This window comes from Botryllus schlosseri, chromosome 2, assembly GCF_051294905.1.
Source record: "Botryllus schlosseri isolate E-star chromosome 2, Bs_hap1, whole genome shotgun sequence".
NCBI lineage: Eukaryota > Metazoa > Chordata > Ascidiacea > Stolidobranchia > Styelidae > Botryllus > Botryllus schlosseri.
The window spans coordinates 43,424-64,796 of NC_137237.1; the positions used below are offsets into that span (position 1 = coordinate 43,424).

At 43.0% G+C, this 21,373-nt stretch overlaps 1 protein-coding gene and 1 long non-coding RNA gene across 2 annotated transcripts; one reads left to right on the forward strand and one right to left on the reverse strand.

Moving 5' to 3' along the window:
• The first annotated feature begins 280 nt into the window (after positions 1–280).
• On the forward strand, positions 281–6,459 carry LOC145459924 (uncharacterized). Its single transcript, XM_080338413.1, has 2 exons — positions 281–1,849; positions 4,354–6,459. Exons 1-2 carry the CDS (start codon positions 281–283, stop codon positions 6,457–6,459), a joined length of 3,675 nt encoding a protein of 1,224 aa, XP_080194539.1.
• Positions 6,460–13,298: 6,839 nt separating this feature from the next.
• On the reverse strand, positions 13,299–16,816 carry LOC145432614 (uncharacterized). Its single transcript, XR_013912893.1, has 3 exons — positions 16,592–16,816; positions 16,169–16,313; positions 13,299–14,499 (listed from the first exon to the last, which is right to left on the reverse strand). It is a non-coding gene; the product is annotated as an uncharacterized LOC145432614 (long non-coding RNA).
• Between the last annotated feature and the right edge of the window lie 4,557 nt (positions 16,817–21,373).

Below are 21,373 nucleotides of genomic sequence, written 5' to 3' on the forward strand. Positions count from 1 at the left end.
AATTCATGACCGAATTGGTCAATATGATCGGTATTGCTTATATATTGCTAGCAATTTTTATCCTCTCTCTGTGTGGTGTTAGTAATCATTGTTGATGTAATCATTACGCTGCCTTATATTGCACCCGCTGTCGTGGGTATGGCCATTCCTTATTTGCCGAGTTGCTGTTAGTTGTACGTCTCGCTAATATTAAAGTAGTATTGGACTCGACGTTCTGCGTTCCTGGTCATTGGATATTGGGTCTAAGTCAGGACAGTCTACTTTAATATTTTCTTGAAGCATGGCCGAAAGACTGAGCTCGCCAGATCGATTGAGCATCGATCCAGAGGATTCCAGGGCACCAACATTGTTTCGCCACTGGAAGCGACAGCTCACTGAACATTTCACGGAGCTCGAGGAGCGTCGGAAGGAGAATGACCCTCAAGTGAACAAGCTCAGAGTTTTGATCCGTGCCGTGAGCTCCGAAGTCTACGGTTACATTGCCGATGCTACAACGTTCGACGCCGCCATGAAGTCGCTTGGGGAAAGGTTCGAGAAGACTATCAACACTGTCTATGCAAGACACCTGTTGGTGAGTCGGCATAGGAAAAGTGGGGAATCGATCGCGGCGTTTCATCAGACGCTCGTGGAACTCGCTCGCAACTGCGAGTTCACTGCGGTTTCTGCGGCAGAGCACCGAAATGAAGCCCTGCGCGATGCATTCGTGAATGGGCTGAATATACCGTTCATACAGCAGCGCCTGTTGGAGAAGAGTGATCTGAAGATTGATTCGGCGCTAGAATTAGCACAGACCTTGGATCAAGCTGCAAAGTATTCGGCTGATGTGTCTGCTAATAGTAATCTAGCGATGGCGAGAAATCCTGATTACTCGAGTTCTACCTTCACGGAGTCGCAATCGTCACGAAGCCCTTCTGGTCGAGATTCTGATGGCGATAAAGTCGCTGCAGTTCGTAGAAGAAAACATCAGAAGCGGAAGAAAAAGAAATGTCGGTATTGCGGGGAACGCAAGCACGACGGTAAAGGCTGCCCTGCGTACAAGGCTCGTTGTCATAACTGCGGGCGTAAAGGACATTACGCAAAAGTGTGCGAGTCAAAGCCGCAGACGGAGTCGCCTACGTCGGCAGCTGTTCATGCCTCTGCCGACTTGCAGCGTCGCGCTGTTCTAGCGGGCGCCCCGACGTGCCTAGGTAAGGCTGTCGTACCCATCTATTTGAGGAGGAGAAAGTTGAAATCCCTGTTCGACACCGGAGCTGCTATTAACTTCATTGACGCGCGGCGAGCGCGGAAGTTGGGGCTGAGGTGGAGAGGCGGATCATCGTCGGCTGATCTTGCGGTAAAGAACACATCTGCAGAAATCTTGGGTTTCGTGTGGACAGATTTCACTTGTTGCGGTCGGCGCTACCGAAGCATAAAGTTCGCCGTTATGAAGGACCTTTGTGCTGATGTTATCATCGGACATACGTTCATGGAGAAACATCGCTCAATAATATTTCCGATGGGAGGGGATCTTCCACCACTGAATGTAAAGGAGTTGGCAGACGCCGGCGAAAAGTGTCTTGGTGATGATAATCGGGCGAAATCTGTTGCCACCACAGACCCTACTGTGTCTGTTGCAGCTGCCAACGGTCTGGAAGAACCGAGATTATTTGAATTCATGACTCCGGATTGTCGCCCTATTGCTACGCGCTCACGAAACGACAGCGAGGATGACAAGTCGTTTATTGACGCGGAGATCAAGAGGATGCTCGAATCGGGTACAATTGAACATAGTCGTTCGCCTTGGAGAGCCCAACTTGTTGTAGTAAAGAGTAACCGTAAAAAGAGGTTGGCTGTGGACTACTCTACAACGGTAAATCGTTTCACGTGCCCAGATGCGTATCCGTTACCTCGTATCGAAGATCTCGTTAACAAAGTTGCCCTAGACCAGTGGTTCCCAACCGGTGGGGAATTCCCCACTGGTGGGGAATTCAATGGTTTCTGGTGGGGAATAGACGCATTTGTTCAAAATTATATACAGGACAGTCTACATATTCACGGAGACACATACGTAATTACTAGGGCAATTTTTTTTTGACCTAAAAAACGGAAGATTTTGACCTAAAAAATCTAAATTTTGACCTTTTTTGACCTAAAAAAACTGAAATTTGACCAAATTTTGACCTCACATATGCAAATTAGGTATTTTCGCATATAATGTTAAAATTGTACCACTTATCTTCATTTCTGGTTGGAGCTGTCTGTCCTTACAAAGTAGATTGGCCTGAAAAAACGTTTTTGGCTCAAAAACTTACAGATTTTTACATGAAAAACTAGTATTTTAACGAAATCTGGCCCTATGAAGAATTCCATTAGTTACATTACGTATTCTGGTGGAAATAATTAAAATTTCTTGTAGTACAACGAAAGATCCTTTCCTACATTCTCGGGTAGAAAGAGTCTGTCCTTACTACGTAGCTTGCCAAGAACGGAGAAAGAACGTTCAACAGCAGCATTTGCTGGATGACAACACTCAAGTTGTGTGCACACTGCTGGTGACAAACCGCGTTGCTTCATTCTGACAATGTTGTCTATATCACAATTTTTCAGCTTGCGCTTCTTGATATAAGATCCATGCAATGTCCAAGCAGTCTTGCTTCAGCTAGGATATTGCGGTGCGTTGACCATAAAACAATGTCACTATTTGTTTCATTTGACCATTTATGATTCACAATGAGCAGACGATGGTCCGTTTACAACGGTAGGCCTATAAAGTAGGCTACAAGCTGTAAAATATCAAATGATAAGTTCACCGACAGCGCAAAATCTACGATACAAACGAAATGCTGAGGTCAAAAAATGTTTGACTTTGTAAACAATTTTGACAAATTTTGACCTAACGCTACAATTTTGACCTAATTTTGACTTTTTTTGACATGTCAAAAAAAAATTGCCCTAGTAATTACCGTTACCAGTTAACTGCTCTGGAATGTATGTATCGAAAATTATATTGCGTGTTGTTCACAATAGGCCCACCTCATTTTTAACTCTGGATGGCCGATGATGGCGTCACAAACGCATCCAGCACGACTAGTTTGACCTGAAATAACGCTTTCTCGAAATTTTGAGGTTCACTGGTATCAGTTCACAATACGTTTTATGTTGCAGTTATAGGCGATTGTCTTGCGTACTCGTGTGGTTGTGTGTCTTGTGTAGTCTGTGATGACAAAAGTGTTGGGTAGTGGGGAACAGGACCGTAACTGCCGCACCCCAAACCCCCCAAGTGGGGGGAGGGGCGAGCTCGAAGGGGCCCAAAATTATTTCGTGAATTAAAATAAATTACAGAGTATCTTTTGGAAATTTATGTCACTTTTTCAAAATATTTTTGCGCTGGGGGCGCGATTAATGTTGCCGAATATCTTGATTATTGGGTACCCGTCCCCCACGAAAATACGTAGAAGTTATTGAAATGGAGACTTCGTCGTCGGCCGTTACTGGGCCTCGATGCACCAAGACATATGAAGTTATAGGCCATGTACCATACGACTCTGAGAAGTGTGCCAGCACGATCAGCAGCGAGAAGAGCATGACCGAGAAGGAATGCCCTTATGGTGACAGAATAGAATACTTCGATATATATACAATACACGTATACGCTTAATTGTCTATAGGCGGCTAAAAGGCTGGCGCCAAATGTTCCAGTCTTGGCGATCTGAACCCCAGAGGACCAATTATTTGCCAGTAAAGCAATACCAATTCGAAATCGTGTGTGCCTTTTAGTGTTGGCGATTTCCATATCTTTTGAAATAGCAGATATATATAGGAGGTCACAAAAGAGCATAATGTAACGAAGTCAATATACCAACGGGTCCGTCCGAAGATGTTTAATACTTATTTAGGGGCCTTACCTTTTCCAACACACCTCACTTAGCTCTACCGGTAAATCTGATTACGTGAGCAGAGAGTTGATAAAAAATCGATAGCAAAATATAGGCTATGCAATTCCCGATCATATTGACCGATTCAAACATGAATTATATAATTTTTTCGCGCTTCGAGCGTTTAGTCGGAATAAGGCGACGCTCGAAACCGTAGACCCAATGTAGCTGATAAGTAACGGGTGGAAAGCGTACAGGCTCAGGGGGCTGAGGGGGTTCTATGGGGCATCGGTCCCAGAAGTTGTGTTTATAACCCTGTGAGGGGCCCAAGACCAACGTTTTTTTTGGGGGGGGGTGACTGACGAAGTGCTATTACGGTCCAGGTGGGGAATGAAGGCTCGGAATAAATCTGAAGTGGGGAATGAAGACAAAAAGGTTGGGAACCACTGCCCTAGACAAATGGTATAGCAGCATCGATCTGAAAGAGGCATACCACCAGCTGAAAATTCGTGATGACGAAAAGATTTACACTGCATTTGAAGCCAACGGGAAACTCTATCAGTTCCGGCGCGTTCCTTTTGGAGTAACCAATGGCGTGGCAGCGTTTCAGCGGGTGATGGATAAATTCATCGAGAATAATAACTTGAAGAAAGTCTACGCATATCTGGATGACTTGACAGTTACTGGGGCGACGAGAGACGAACACGATGAGAACTTACGAAAATTGCTAGATGCAGCGGCCGAGATAGGACTGCATATCAACGAAGAGAAAAGTAAGTTTGCTCAAACTAGTTTGAATATCCTTGGTTACGAGCTCTCTCGTGGAAAAGTAAGTCCTGATCGAGAGCGAATGAAACCTTTGATCGAGATGAAAGAACCGACAACACCAAAAGAGTTAGCAAGAATCAAAGGTTTGTTTGCTTACTATGCTCGCTGGATACCTGATTTCTCTACTCGTATCCGACCCTTAAACGTGAGTGAGCTGCCTCTGGATTCAGAGGCTATCAAGGCTTTCATGAGATTGAAGGATGATCTCGCTAAAGCTAGTCTTTGTGCAATCCGCGATGATTTGCCGTTTCAGGTTGAAACCGATGCATCGGATGTGGGCATAGCCGGCGTTTTGGCGCAGGGTGGTCGCCCTGTTGCATTCATGGCGAGAACACTAAGCAGACACGAGCGGAACTACCCTGCAATCGAAAAAGAAGCTCTAGCTATTATCGAAGCGATCCGGAAATGGGAACACTTCTTGAAGGGTCGTCACTTCACATTAACTACTGATCAGAAGTCCGTATCGTTCATTTTTGACAAGAGAAACCGAGGGAAGATCAAGAATACGAAACTTACAGCGTGGCGGTTGGAACTTGGACAGATGTATTACGATATATGTCACAGACCAGGTAGGCTGAACATTGTTCCTGATGCATTGTCTAGACATGTCGCAGCGAGCATCCCAACGACTATGCAACTCCAAGAAATTCATGACGCTCTAGGTCATCCTGGCATGGCTCGACTGGTTCATTTTGTTCGAAATAGAAACCTTCCTTACACCACCGAGGAAGTCAAGGCTATATGTAGAAACTGCAGGGTCTGTGCAGAACTGAAGCCAAGGTTCTTCAAAAGAAATCCTATTCCATTGGTAAAGGCGTCGAAACCCTGGGAACGGCTGTCCATGGATTTTAAAGGCCCAGTAAAAGGTCAGTTTCCTCATGTTCTTATAGTAGTTGATGAATATAGCAGATTCCCGTTTGCCTTCCCGTGTAAAACGACAACGTCGGAGGCTGTAATTGAATGCCTTGAGGATCTCTTCAGTTTATTTGGGTTTCCAGAATTTGTTCACAGCGATCGGGGATCGTGTTTCACCAGTAAAGAAATGAAGCAATTCCTGGCTGAAAGAGGCATTGCATTCAGTAACTCGACGCCGTATCATCCACAAGGCAACAGCCAATGCGAACGCATAAATCAGACTGTATGGAGAACTGTCAAATTACTCCTGCGTTCTCGAAACTTGCCTGAAAACAAGTGGACTGATGTTTTGAGTCAAGCATTGCATTCCGTTAGATCTCTTTTGTGTACATCGACTAACGCGACGCCGCACGAGCGGTTTTTCTCTTTCAGCAGACGCTCTATGTGTGGGGAAAGCTTGCCGGAGTGGCTATCGTTTGGACGACCGGCACTTCTGCGACGATTCGTGAGGAGGAAAGGAGACCCTCTCGTCGACGAAGTGACCATACTGGAAGCGAACAAAACCTATGCCAAAATACGCCTACCAAACGGTAACGAAGGAACTGTATCTACTTCTGATCTTGCCCCATGTCCAACAGGTGCAGACTTGGAGCATGGTTCCAGAGTGCAGAATGACGATGGTGAAAGAAGGGAGATGACGAAACTTGACGGTACAGCATTGGCTGACGCAGATGACGATCCTGTTAGCGATGAACCCGAAAGCCTGCGTCGCGAACATCAAGGACCGAATTCGCCATCAAATGACGGAGCCGCCGAAAGGGACGAGACCGTTCGATCTGAAACTCCGACGCTACGGAGATCATCAAGAATCCGAAAGGCTCCCGATCGCTATGGCCAATCCGTTTCTATAATGCACTTGTAACGATATTCATTTCGTATTGTATATTATTTTGGCGGGGGAGAATGTGGTGTTAGTAATCATTGTTGATGTAATCATTACGCTGCCTTATATTGCACCCGCTGTCGTGGGTATGGCCATTCCTTATTTGCCGAGTTGCTGTTAGTTGTACGTCTCGCTAATATTAAAGTAGTATTGGACTCGACGTTCTGCGTTCCTGGTCATTGGATATTGGGTCTAAGTCAGGACACTCTGCTTCCGTAATCTGATTTACCGGTAGAGCTAAGTAAGGTGTGCTTGAAAAGGTAGGACCCCTCAATAATAATTGAACATCTCCGGGTGTATACTCGTTGTCAGGAACGAAACAGCACTTCGTCAGGCCCCCAAAAAACTACTTGGGCTCCCATAGGGTGATGAACCGACCCCTTCCCAATCACGTCGTTCGCTTTTGCCACGAAATTACAGTTGTACTGTTCAGTTAGCCAGAGCCAAGCGCGAAGATTTCTGATAATTCACGATAAAATCGGCCAATAAGATCGGGAATTGCATATATATTATGCTATCAATTTCTTGTCCTCTCTACTCACGTAATTAGATTTACCGGTAGAGCTGAGTGAGGTGTCTTTGAAACTGTAGAGCCCGTAAATAATAATTAAACATCTTCTGACGGGCGGACTCGCTGGTATGACTTCGTTACATGATGTTATTTTGTGACCTGCTGTCTGCTATATCAAAAAATATAGGATCGCCCAAACGTACTAAACTAATCGATCACACGATTTTAAATTGGTATTTCTTCACTGGCATCTAATTTTTCTTTGCGGGATGGTATTTGTCTTGTGAGGTTCAGATTACTAAGACAGGAACATTCGGCGCCAGTCATTTAGGCGCCTATGGACAAATAAACCTATATGTATTTCGTATATATAACGTAGTTTTCGGTCACCATAAGGGCAGTCCTTTTCGGCCAAGGTTTCTCGCTGTCGATCGTTCTGGCACACTTCTTGGAGTCGCGTGTTGGATGGCCTAAAACTATATATGTCTTGGTGCGTCGTGGCGCGGTAATGGTCAACGCCGATATGCCCATTTCTATAAATCTTACGTATTTTTCCTTGGGGGAAGAGTACCCAATTATCAAAACATTTGGCAACTTGAAATCGCACGCATCGCGAAAAAGTTGCGTAAAGTTTCAAAAAAATATTTTATAATTTATGCTAATTCACCAAAAAATTTGGGGCCCCCTTTCGAGCTCGCCCCCCCCCCCCCAAATGGGGGGTTTGGGGTGCGGCAGTTACGGCCCTGACCGTAAGCAGTTACCTTTCTCTGAACATTAATTATGCGGTATAGCGACTGCCTAGCCAATTCACGAACATACCTATAACCAGGGCATGTTATGGTATGGTATGGTATGGAGGTATGGTATGGTATGGATCGATATTTTGGTATGGAATATGGAACAATGCAAGTATGGTATGGAATGGAAGATTTTAATCTATGGTATGGAACGGCATTTCCATACTTCCATACTTAGGTGTTTCATACATTTTATCGTGATCTGTGCAAGCTTCATGAAGCGTACGTTGATCGCTGTTCACGGAATACGATCGCTTTTGTTATGTGTGAACGTGAACTATTGAATGCTGTGTAGGAACAAATACACGATTGTGCAACGGTTTTAGGAGCACTTGGAATGACATGATTTTGTGACGTAATAATGACAACAGTAATGTTGATCCGATATTCTATTGAGTCTAGCAGGGTTGTAATGACTCGAGTCATGACTCGACTCGAGTTAGACTCGAGTCACGATTTTTTTGTGACTCGACTTGACTCGAGTCATTTTCTTGAAATGGGAAAATGACTCGACTCGACTCGAGTCAATATTTGGATTGACTCGACTTGTACTCGAGTCATTACGCATGACTCGACCCAAGTCATTGACTTGGTTTATTTTATATGACTCGAAGACGAAGAAATTTGCGAATCGTAACGGCTAGATAAACGCATCTGACGAATTCTGACCACATCGCTATTTGTCACCACTGCTTTCGTTGCACTAGTCTGATATCAGATAGGCCGCCGTAAAAACAACAGACAATGGTACATAGTAGCAATGCATTGTACAAAATCATCCAGTGATGAAGAGGTAATAAATCCTCCCCAATCAAAGTACCGTACTCAAGACTTTTCAATTATACAAGCATAGAATCGAAGCAAAATTCAATTAGAAGCAATGCAATGACTCAGATGGTCAAGTACTTGAAAGAGACTGATAACCTCATGTGTAGATTTGAAGGCGATGATTATTTGCATTTTTGGGCGACTAGAAAGAATGAGTATCCAACGCTCTTCAGTGAGGTTCAAAAATGCTTGTGAATTCCTGCATCTAGTGTACCAGTGGAAAGTGTATTCAGTAAATGTGGATTTATTCTAAGGCCACGCCGCTTTAATATATCTGAGGATTTCCTCTCCACTTTGGTATTTTTGAAGTGTAACTCAGCATTGATTTGAACTGCTGTCTGTGAAAACACACAATACCCTCCGTCCATTAGACGTTTTATTAGGTATATGCATTGTGCACGTGAGTAATAATGAATGGCTAATGTTGTGTGATGTTTGTACAGTAGGGCTGTTCAAAAATAACTTCTTTTTTATTTTACTTGATGGCTACTTGATAAAATTGTTACGTTGCATTAAAAGAACACTGAATCTGGTTAAATTTTAAAAAGTAGAAGCAATGATATGAAAAGAGAAAATTTTGGATTTGAAAATTGATGGAGTATTTTTAGTGAGAAATTATTTCATATAATATAATTACATACTAGTGGTAAGCCGACTATTTTTTCATATCCAAAATATCCTACTCCGATAACTTCGCTTCTTCTTGTTGGAATAGAGCAAAATTTGCTATGAATCATATTTTTACACAATCTAACAATATCATGAGGTAGCCAGTAAAATTGGAAAATCTCAATTCGTAATTAATCCAAAATTTTCTCCCAGAGCATTACTTTCTACCGGTCGGAATTGAGCCTAATTTAAGTTTTTTTAGGCAATCTAACTATTCTAAGAAGTATAGCCAGAAAATTGGAAAAAATGTTTTTAACAGCCCCAATTATTTCTCCAATGCTGTAACTGCGATGTAATCTGTAATGCAATTGGGAAAACCTTTAGTAATATCAAAAGGTATCTGTTTTTTGTCACTGCACATAGCTACATGCACGCTTTTACAGCATGTTGGCCTGGTGAAAATACCGCTACATAAACATGCATCTGTTGATTCTCTATCACCGCTTATTTGTCGACATGAATTCGTAGGTTCTCTATCAGATAGTATGTAGACTTGAATTCGTTGGTTCACAATCAGCTATTTGTGAGCTGTCGTCGATGTGGTCGTAATAAAAACTGAATGCTTATATTTGTGATGTATCAGACTAACAAGACAGATATTTGATTTTAAGTTCTAAGATTAGTAAAGTTATCATAGTGGCGGCCTGTGTCGTCTATCTGTAGTATCGGTAAATGAGGTCAGGAACTGTTCGTAGTCTAACTAAATAAACATGTGCTAAGACTCTTGTAGGGACAAAATAAGCATGTTAGGCAAACAAGGAATTCGATATCACCCAAGCAGGATTGAAAACATTGGATGAACTTGACTTCAATACTGTGACTTGGACTCGGACTCGAGTCATAACACTATGCCTCGGACTTGACCCCGTAAATGGTGACTTGGACTCGGTGTTGAATTGAAAATGACATGACTCGAATCAAAACCACAAAAGTAAGATTGACTCGTGACTCGGAACCATGTGACTTGGTTACAACCCTGGAGTCTAGACACGACGTCTCCGAGCAAAGTCTATCGTGTGATGCAATAATTGGTAATGTGGGCTACTCCAACTACCTCATTCCTTGAGTGACGACAGCTTACAAGCAATCATGATGCTCAATGTGATTGATGATTACATTTCTTCTGAAATATTGTCCGCACATTTATACTATTTACATAGCGAGATATCTTATTGATCATATTTCAAACGATCTCACATTAGGAGTATAGATCAGGGAGTGGGGTAGATATAGTTGGAAATTTTCACCACGCTAACCTCAACCAAATACTGTACTAATAATCACGCAGATCGCTGCAGTATTGATCGCCTGTAATAGCTCGGACATTTTTTGGGTGCGCCTACCCTGTAAAAATAATCATGAGTGTACCCATAGTCTAGACCTGGTCCCACCTGGGTCATGTCGACATGGAAAAGGCCCATGATAACTTGTCGACATCCATGTTCCTACCCATGTGCTAATAATGATTCAAATTGACCTTTCACCTCTACTAATGTACCAGACATGGGGTGATTACTTTATGAATGTAATCGATTGCGATTACGATTACTTCGGAATCACGCGATTACGATTACGATTACGATTACAGCAAAATCAGGAAGTAGTCGATTACGATTACGATTACATTGGAAAAGTAATCACGATTACTCACGATTACATTTGTTTTGCTTAGGACTATAATCTTAAATGATATATTGGAAGAAAATACAAGGATTGCGATGAAAAGGCTTAATGAGATATCAACTTTCTTCATACATCATGCGTCATTTGCTTATTACGTCATAATATACCAATTGCCCAACTTTATAGTGGATGATTTATCGCATCCAACGATTTGCATTATTGCCAGGTCTTTACCTGCCGCACCCCAAATTCCTTAATAGGGTGGGGATCGTGCTCGAAGGAGACTCAAAAGTATTTCGTAAACCAACATAAATTATAGAGTATTTTCGAGAATTTAATTAATTCTTGAAAATGTTCTTTGAGCTTTGAGATTCAAATGTCTCTAGTACAGGGATCACCAACGCGGACCAAATGAGTCACCCGCGGTCGTTGTAGTAGTGGTGGCTTTTCGGGTGGGTGAGGTGGGCGGTCGCCGGGGGGCCCTCATGGTCGAAGGGCTCCTCTATTTGGATTATGAGCTTTTTTCAAGGATAATAACGGATAAGCATGGAATTCCGTGTAAAGCAAGAATAGGATTCCGTACAGATGTGTCAATCATCATCAAATCTCTGCATTTGTTCGAAAAGTCCAGTATCCCGATAATCATCACGTCTCTGCATGCGGTAGAATTACTTAGTTTTAATGTAGTCTATCCTTGCCCACATGAAAAAATAGACATGGCCGAATCCAGCACCTGGCCAAACCTTGATAGATAGATAATAATGGCAGATGCGAAAGGGGGGTCTGGGGGGCGAAGCCCCCCATGAGTTATGGATAGATACTTATAGGGGGGCCGGTAAGTCTCGCCTTCTGCGCGCACTGCAGCAACGCAACTGAGCTTGGAGGAGCTGGTGTGAGTCCCTGCGAGTGAGCGTTTTTTGTTCTTGGTAAGGGGCGGAAACCCGGCCCAGTGCTCTGATTGTCGGTAGATAGCTGGGTTTGAAATGCATGCCTCTTTCCCTCAAGAAAAAACATACATAGGGTATTTTATGGGAACAGGCATTTCAGAGCCGGTCATTACCGCGCGACGATCTCGCAACACACCAAAAGACATATGCAGGCTCGGCCAACACGCAACTCCACGGGATGTGATACCAAAGAAATACCTTGGCCGAAACTTGGGGTATTCGTCCATTGTCAATAGCCGCGCTGGGTGGGCGTGACTAATAACTCCTGTCCTTCCAATCTGGGCCCACAATGCAAATGTCACTCGGCGCATCCACAAAGGAATAAAGCCATGACAATTTGTGTGTGTGTCTCACAAAAGATATTCTTTTAGTCTGCTACGTTTGGGTGGTACAATATCTTTTGATTATACAACGGACTGGAGGTCGCGAATTAACAACATACCAGATGCTATAAATATGAATCACGTGCCCCAGCTTTACAGGTAAATCCGACACTCGGGGCTCAGATAGGTTATATATGAATAGTAATATAATGCAATTACCAATATTATTGACGAAATTCAGTTTTGAAAATTGACCAACGGTTGGACAGGGGAATTGCTGTTTTGGCTGAATTGCTGATTCTAGCTACAACCCACGCTAACATGTCAGGCTATATAAGCGGATGGTTATGGCGGCAGGTCCAAATGCTAAGTAACGAACTGTGAAATAACGATTGACGCCCGTTTCAAGTAGTTATATGAGAATAAGATATAGTTAACATAAAAATTCTGCCTTCAACGTAATACACATACAGCGAGCTGCTGTTACGAGAAACGGCTAAGCACGGCTCGGTTATGATATATATCAGCAGCTGTTTATTTGTAATGCTTCGTTGTGGAAACTGCAATGTTTTATTCGACGAGTACAAAATTCCGAATCTTCGTCAGGTGCACGTGCGTACGTAGGCCTCCTGCTCGCCAAGCAGCAATGGTAAACTGCGCTTAACTAAGCACAACCAAACATCAATACATAAGTTACTATTTGCAACTATAGGCAGAGTGGTGATCAATATCCTGCTGCGAGGTAGCGGCTTCTGTAGTGTATTCATAACCTGATATACACCACGGGAGGTGTTACAATCACACTGCAATGTCCATCGCATGTCTGTTTATTATGTGCGGATACTTCTTACGCAATGACGAGCGGAGCTAATACTTCTGACGTAATAATGAGTCAGTGGCATTTGAAAACAGACGTTTGTGTTATCGCTAACGTGGTATATTATCTCATTCTTGTTCACGAATATTCAGTTTATGTCATAGTCCTTGTACAAACAAAAAGTAATCGTTCTTTCACAAAAAAATCGATTAGATATGGGAAGTAGTCGATTACGATTACGATTACTTCGGATTTTTTTCGAATGTAATCGATTGCGATTATGATTACTTCAAAATGCTGTAATCGTCGTAATCGATTACGATTACTAATCGCGATTACCCCATGTCTGTAATGTACACATACCCTGTGGTTAGATGTATTTAGCTGTATTTGACATCTGGAATGTTTGCAAGAAAATCTGCGAAAAGTTTAATGAACTCGCTGATGCTGGCGCAAACTTGATATTGAAAACGCAATATGTCGCCAATGTATGATGGAAACTCATTATTCCATCGACAGATTCCCCATCGAAATGGATTGTCCACTTTTTCTGAAGAGTATCGAACTTCATCGTCAGGTAGACATTCTTCGGATCCTATAATGAATATAAATGTCATTACCATTCATGCACTATTCAAGGCACACGGGTTGATAGAATACAGATGAATAGTTTCCGAGGTGGTTTAAGGTTGTATCCATCACAGCCAGTTAAGATGACAAAAATCTATTACCACCTCATTACATTAATTGACCTTGTCTACGAATTGTCTCGGTATGTCCAAAATCTACTTTTAACTTGACAATATCAAGTATGCACATGCACAGTCTTCCATTACTTTACCTGTGCACCACTATACTATTTGATGCTACGACCTACGACCCAATTATTAATAAATGGATGGATTAATGCACGGATGGGCGGTAAATCCAGGATTTGAAAACTTGTATTTTGGTGACGGAGTTCAACTTTGGTGATTGTGACCCGGCCAAAGGTTGTTTGTGTCTTTTCTGGGAATTCCGAAAACAGAACTACTCACTTTTTCAAATCAGCAAGTAAAACTAAAACTAGGACTAATCAATCACCTTATAAAATTCAAAACTAGAATTGCAACTAAAATTACTCAATTTTCAAAATCCACCAATATAACTATAACTTACAACTATACCTAGAACTTATTAAAATTCGATATTAGAACTAGTACTAGCAACCTTTTAAAATCAGTAAGCTTACGAACTAAATCACAATCAGTGGTTTTTGACTGGTTTTCCCGCGAGGCAATGGTGCACACTAAACTCACATTGTTTGTAGGGCTGGGCATAATGATTCGAGCACTTGAATCTGAATTGAGTATTATTATTATTATTGTAGTATTGTCTTGTAGTATTATTGAGCAAACAAGTTTTGGCCATTATCAACAACTCAACTTATCCACAATCAGGAACCTGTCGAAGCGTTCATTGAAAACGGTGGGGATGTCGACCACCCAGTCCAATTTCTGATTACCTGAATGAGAAGTGAGAGATCAGCTCAAGTGAAACACTCGAGAAAAAAAAAAACGTTTTAAAAATTAAATAGATTCAGTTACAAAAATTAAATGAATGCAGCTTTACTGTTTGTGTAGTGTGAACTGCAAATATGGACGTGGCAAAAAAATATGCAAATTTTAACATTCCCTTAGGAGGGACCAGACAGTTTTTAAAATTGGCAACTTGAAATAGCCTATTTCTATAATATCCTACCAAGAAGTAATGACCTTTATAAATCCGCAACTAACGAACTATAATACATCGAACTCAGCCATGGGCAAAGTGAGGCCCGCTATTTTGAGAAGCACGCGTGGCCATTTCTTGGAATTAAAAACATAATACCTACTTTTGAATATTGCTGCGTGGAATAAAACCATAAACTGGATAAACTGAGCTGGAACGGAAATTGATTTACTTTGAAGCCTGCTCAATAATATATCGCGATTACATAGCCTACGTCCCTCCCAAGCTTGTATGCGTAATACAGATTTAAAATGAAGTCAATATAGCAAAGTAAGTCGTAACAATTAGTCACAATAAGTTACTTCTTCCATATAGTTTGGTTCAAACCTTCTTTGTTGCCATTGTCAGTGCGCGTTTTTACTGAGACCTCATCATACATATAGGGTGAATGGGCATATCATAAAAAGAATGTCAGAAGCTGAAATGCAAAGAAGGTATGGAGCACTAAACACAGGGCCGCAACTGCCGCTTCCCAGACCCCTCAAATGGAGAGGGCCCGAGCTCGAAGCAGCAAAAATTACTTCGTAAATGGACATAAATCCTATAATTTATGAAACTTCATTCAAATTTTCTTCGTGCGATATATAGTGACTAGATGTTTTGATAATAATATGGTTACCACTCTACCCGCAGCTAATTTATAGAGATCAGCATTTCGGCGTCAGCCGTTAGCGCGTCAGGACACACCAAGACGTTGACAATGACATTTCGGCTAACATGTGACTCTGGGAAGTGTGCTGCAAAAAAACTCAACGCCGAGGAAACTTTGACCAAAAGTACCGCCACATGTCGGCCGAAACCGATATATATATGTCAATTTAATCAAGTCGCAACTGTTAGGATATAGCCTACCTTTTAATGCCTTGATATTAAAACCTGGATTACAGAGAATTCAAAATGTATCATGTTTAACATTATCTTGAATTAGGAGGGAAAATAAATATAAATTTTCATTTCGTTAATTAACCGTACTTTTCTCATAAGGCTATCTAATATCAACACATCCGCGGAGACGTATTTAACAATGTAATTCACTGCTTTCCATTTATAAATAAAATCAATACACTGGAGAATATAACTGAACATGTTGGCTCGGCACGCCAACTATTTTCTATTACTGAAGTGGCCTGCAGCGAAAAATAATTGCCCACCCCTAATCTAACTAGATCTGTGGAATCACTCAGGTAGGCTATTCGATTTTAACCCACCCTCGCGATGACATGTGTTTTTCAGTTATTGAGCACCTACACAACTGCGAAGCTGGAACAAGAATTATTTCCCGAAACCCGCTAAAATTTGAACTAACTAAAATTTGAACTAATCATTTTTCACAATCCGCAACTGGAACTACTCGACAGATATTGACCGCCAACTAACTAAATTTGCAAAAGTCTCTTACTTACCCATAACTTTTTGTATTTCTATCGGAATTTCTAGCGGTTGCAGGAGACTGAGTGTAGAGCTCCAAGTCTTTTCCAAAATCTTCGAGGTCAAGTCAACATCCAAACAGGCTTGATTCAGGCAACATATTTTCACTTCTTCCAAAATCTGAACATTGTGACAGATTTACATCATAGCTAATTAATTAAGTTAGTGTGCAGGAGTTTTTAGTACTATCAGTAGTCTCAATTTAAGCACAAGTCGGGCTTGTGGTCGACGATATGTCACAGCTATCGTAAATTATTTCAGCAATATATATATGTAGTTTGTTTTGTACTATCATAGCATTCTGAAAAACGAACTCTTTGTGGGCTTGTTGCAAAGTCGCAGGTTGACTCGATCATGGCAATGCTGTGTTTGAAACCACTGCGTTAGGCTGTACCTACCAAGGGAGCATGGGTCAAAACTGGGTATATCTTCAATCTCCATCAGTATTCTTGCTGATGTTCCATTTACGACACTGTCGCGGCGTGATTTAAAAGTTCTTCTCATTCTATCTTGCAGCATCTCTTCATCTGGCACCCTCCATTTCCACTCTGACTTATTTCCTTTTGATGCTCGTCGACGCTAAGTTCGTCTTCGGAAGGGTATAGATGTTTTGACTTTGCTAATAGCTTTCTCTGCACAAGTATAGAAGAGTCACGATAATACTTGGCTTAGCCATGGAAATATCTCTTCAGCACAGAAATAGCAACGTGCTTGTAACAAATCGATTGCAAGGTTGAAATTAAAGGGGCACCACTCTAAATATGATGTGGTCTCTCATCATCATCATCATCATCATTGGTTTATTAGCAATTTTATCAGTTCAATACAACACAAAAACGCGATACAATGAAAAGAAAGGAAGATGTCGAAGCGACTAGGAGTTGTCTATGGAATCGGACACCCACCTTGGCCTAGGCGATGTAAAGAGGGGGCATGCACACTGAATGAAAGTAAAGAAGATAGCATAGAAAAAGGAAGCGACAAGAAATAGGGCAGCATGTCATGGGAAGCGAGATCGATAGGTCAGTCGTGGTCCTGTAATCTTGAGGATGGACTGTATTTATCTCAAGAGATAATCTATAAAAAACTCCAATTATGATAAATCCAATTACCCTAAATATAATTATTTTACTGCATTTTGATTTAATACAGTGTTCAGTATAACAAGTAGATTTAATTTCTTAGCCGTTTTTTTATCTGGACCATACAGTGAAAATGTGACGTTAGTCAAAATAACCCCATGGGATATCATCACCAAAACCAGAGACAATTTGAAAAAACCAAGGTCATATTTGGAATCAGTGTTCTTCGGAACTCCGAAACAACTCTTCCAATATGCGTTAAGAGTGTAATCCTAGTATAGTAGCCTACCAATTTATTTGTGGTAACAATTACTTACTTTCATCGTCTGTCAAGATTCGTCATATTACTCCTTTATCTTGAATTGTCGAGAGATCTTACGAGGCAAATGCCTCGTCGTAATATAGAAGTTGAATATACTATCCCCGATATTACTCCGAAATACAGTTCTCACAGTTTCAGCTATCTCAGATCTGTGATCCACCGTAATCACTCGTTCGTGATCTCCAGCAGCCTCATTTTCAATGTCACAAATATCACAGGAGTAATATTACAAACAACTGCAGTATGTATATCTGTAAAATACAAATTTACATTAGTTCTTCATGTTTCTAGGGTTTTCAAATCTTGAATCAAAGGCTCGAGTATAGCATGATATGCTATATTTTTTAAAGCTGGAGTTTTTTCAATCACCTCGGGATGAATATTCCTCCAGTTGGATAAATACTTCACTTTAATATTGCCCAGTATGGTACAAAATAAAAGCGAGGGAGCTTGTGTAACGTCTAGAACTACTAACGCATTACCAACTTCCACATAATCTACAACTACAAACAAACGGATACGCAGTAAACTTTGATCACTATTTGCAGCCGTTCGGCAGTTCTGAGGAAGGTTGGTTCGATTGGTTTGAAATAAGGACAAATATGTTAGAAATGAGGTGAGTCTCATGTCAGAAATGAGGATAGTCATGTCAGAAATGAGGATAGTCATGTCAGAAATAAGGATAGTCGCTATATTCACTATAAAGTCAGTTACAGTACCAGGCACGACTTTCTAGTGCTGCTAACCCAGTCCGAACACATCCCAGACATGATGTCCAAACACGCCCCAGACACGATGTCCGGGTATCAACACAGGCCGAACACGCCCAAGACACCATGTCCGAATGGCAACACAGGCCGAAAACACCCCAGACATGATGTCTGAACACGCCCCAGATACGATGTCCGGGTATCAACACGGGCCGAACACGCCCAAAAGACACCATGTCCGAATGGCAACACGGACCGAACACGCCCCAGACACGATGTCCGAGTGTCAACTCAGATCCGAAAACAACCCAGACACCATGCTTGAATGGCCGAACATGCCCCAGACACGATGTCCGATTGGCAGCACAGGCCGAACACACCACAGACATGATGTCCAAACACGCCCCAGATACGATGTCCGGGTATCAACACAGGCCGAACACGCCCTAGACATCATGTGTGAATGGCAGTACAGGCCGAACACCCCCCCCCCCCCCAGACATGATGTCCGAACACGCCCCAGATACGTTGTCCGGGTATCAACACGGCCGAACACACCCAAGACACCATGTCCGAATGGCAGCTCAGATCCGAAAACAACCCAGACACCATGCTTGAATGGCCGAACATGCCCCAGACACGATGTCCGATTGGCAGCACAGGCCGAACACACCACAGACATGATGTCCAAACACGCCCCAGATACGATGTCCGGGTATCAACACAGGCCGAACACGCCCTAGACATCATGTGTGAATGGCAGTACAGGCCGAACACCCCCCCCCCCCAAGACATGATGTCCGAACACGCCCCAGATACGTTGTCCGGGTATCAACACGGCCGAACACACCCAAGACACCATGTCCGAATGGCAGCACAGGCCGAACACACCCCAGACATAATGTGTGAATGGCATCATAGGCCGACCACATCCCAGACATGATGTCCAAAGTCGCCGCAGACACAATGTCCGAACACAGCCGAGACACCATGTTTGAATGGCAGTACAGGCCGAACACCCCCCCCCCCAGACATGATGTCCGAACACGCCCCAGATACGTTGTCCGGGTATCAACACGGGCCGAACACACCCAAGACACCATGTCCGAATGGCAGCACAGGCCGAACACACCCCAGACATAATGTGTGAATGGCATTAGGCCGACCACATCCCAGACATGATGTCCGAAGTCGCCGCAGACACAATGTCCGAACACAGCCGAGACACCATGTTTGAATGGCCGAACATGCCCCAGACACGATGTCCGATTGGCAGCACAGGCCGAACACACCCCAGACATGATGTCCAAACACGCTCCAGATACGATGATCGGGTATCAACACAGGCCGAACACGCCCAAGACACCATGTCCGAATGGCAACACAGGCCGATAACACCCCAGACATGATGTCCGAATACGCCCCAGATACGAAGTCCGGGTATCAACACGGGCCGAACACGCCCAAGACACCATGTCCGAATGGCAACACAGGCCGAACACACCCCAGACACGATGTCCGAGTGTCAACTCAGATCCGAAAACAACCCAGACACCATGCTTGAATGGCCGAGCATGCCCCAGACACGATGTCCGATTGGCAGCACAGGCCGAACACAACCCATACATGGTGTCGGAACGCCCCAGACACGATGTGCTATTGGCAACACAGTCCCAACACCCCCCAGACACGATGTTAATAAGGTTGGTCGTGTTTGAAATAAGGTCAGTCTAGTGTTTGAAATAAGGATAGTCATGTTAGAAATAAGGATAGCCATGTTTGATATAGGGACAGTCATGTTTGAAATAAGGATAGTCTCATGTCAGAAATGAGGATAGTCATGTCAGAAATGAGGATAGTCATGTCAGAAATAAGGATAGTCGCTATATTCACTATAAAGTCAGTTACAGTACCAGGCACGACTTTCTAGTGCTAACCCAGTCCGAACACATCCCACACATGATGTCCGAACACGCGCCAGATACGATGTCCGGGTATCAACACGGCCGAACACACCCAAGACACCATGTCCGAATGGCAGCACAGGCCGAACACACCCCAGACATAATGTGTGAATGGCATTAGGCCGACCACATCCCAGACATGATGTCCGAAGTCGCCGCAGACACAATGTCCGAACACAGCCGAGACACCATGTTTGAATGGCCGAACATGCCCCAGACACGATGTCCGATTGGCAGCACAGGCCGAACACACCCCAGACATGATGTCCAAACACGCTCCAGATACGATGATCGGGTATCAACACAGGCCGAACACGCCCAAGACACCATGTCCGAATGGCAACACAGGCCGATAACACCCCAGACATGATGTCCGAATACGCCCCAGATACGATGTCCGGGTATCAATACAGGCCGAACACGCCCGAGACACCATGTCCGAATGGCATCACAGGCCGAACACACCCCAGACATGATGTCCAAGCACGCCCCAGACACGATGTCCAAGTATCAATACAGGCCGAACACACCCAAGACACCATGTCCGAATGGCAACACGGACCGAACACGCCCCAGACACGATGTCCGAGTATCAACACAGGCCGAATACGCTTAAGACACGATGTCCGAATGAATAATTGACCAGGATAATGGAATTTTATCGAGCGATCATTCGGAACAATGCCGATTTCCAGATTTCAGACTTGGACGGCTATATTTATTGGTGGTTCCGTTGACCTGCCAGCTTTAAAATTGTATTTGCGAAATAGCTTTCGATCAAGATCGGTATTGGTAAATTGTAGTTTCATTCAAAGTTAATTTATGAGTTCGGCCGATACTAATGTCCCTTGCATTTATTGCGGGTCGCCTGTGTTTGCCGCTGGGTTTATTTGACAAGGACAGGAATATTTGGGGCTCACACATATAAATATCGAAGACTCCTGGTTACACGTCTATAATTTCAAATGCCGATGCGAAGTTGGATGTTGGACGCACTGGCGTAGCCAGGGGGGACGAAAGGGGCGGTTGCCCCCCCCCAAATTTATTGAAAATTTTCGTAAAATCAATAGATATTAGAGTATTTTGGGGCAAAAGTATGCAA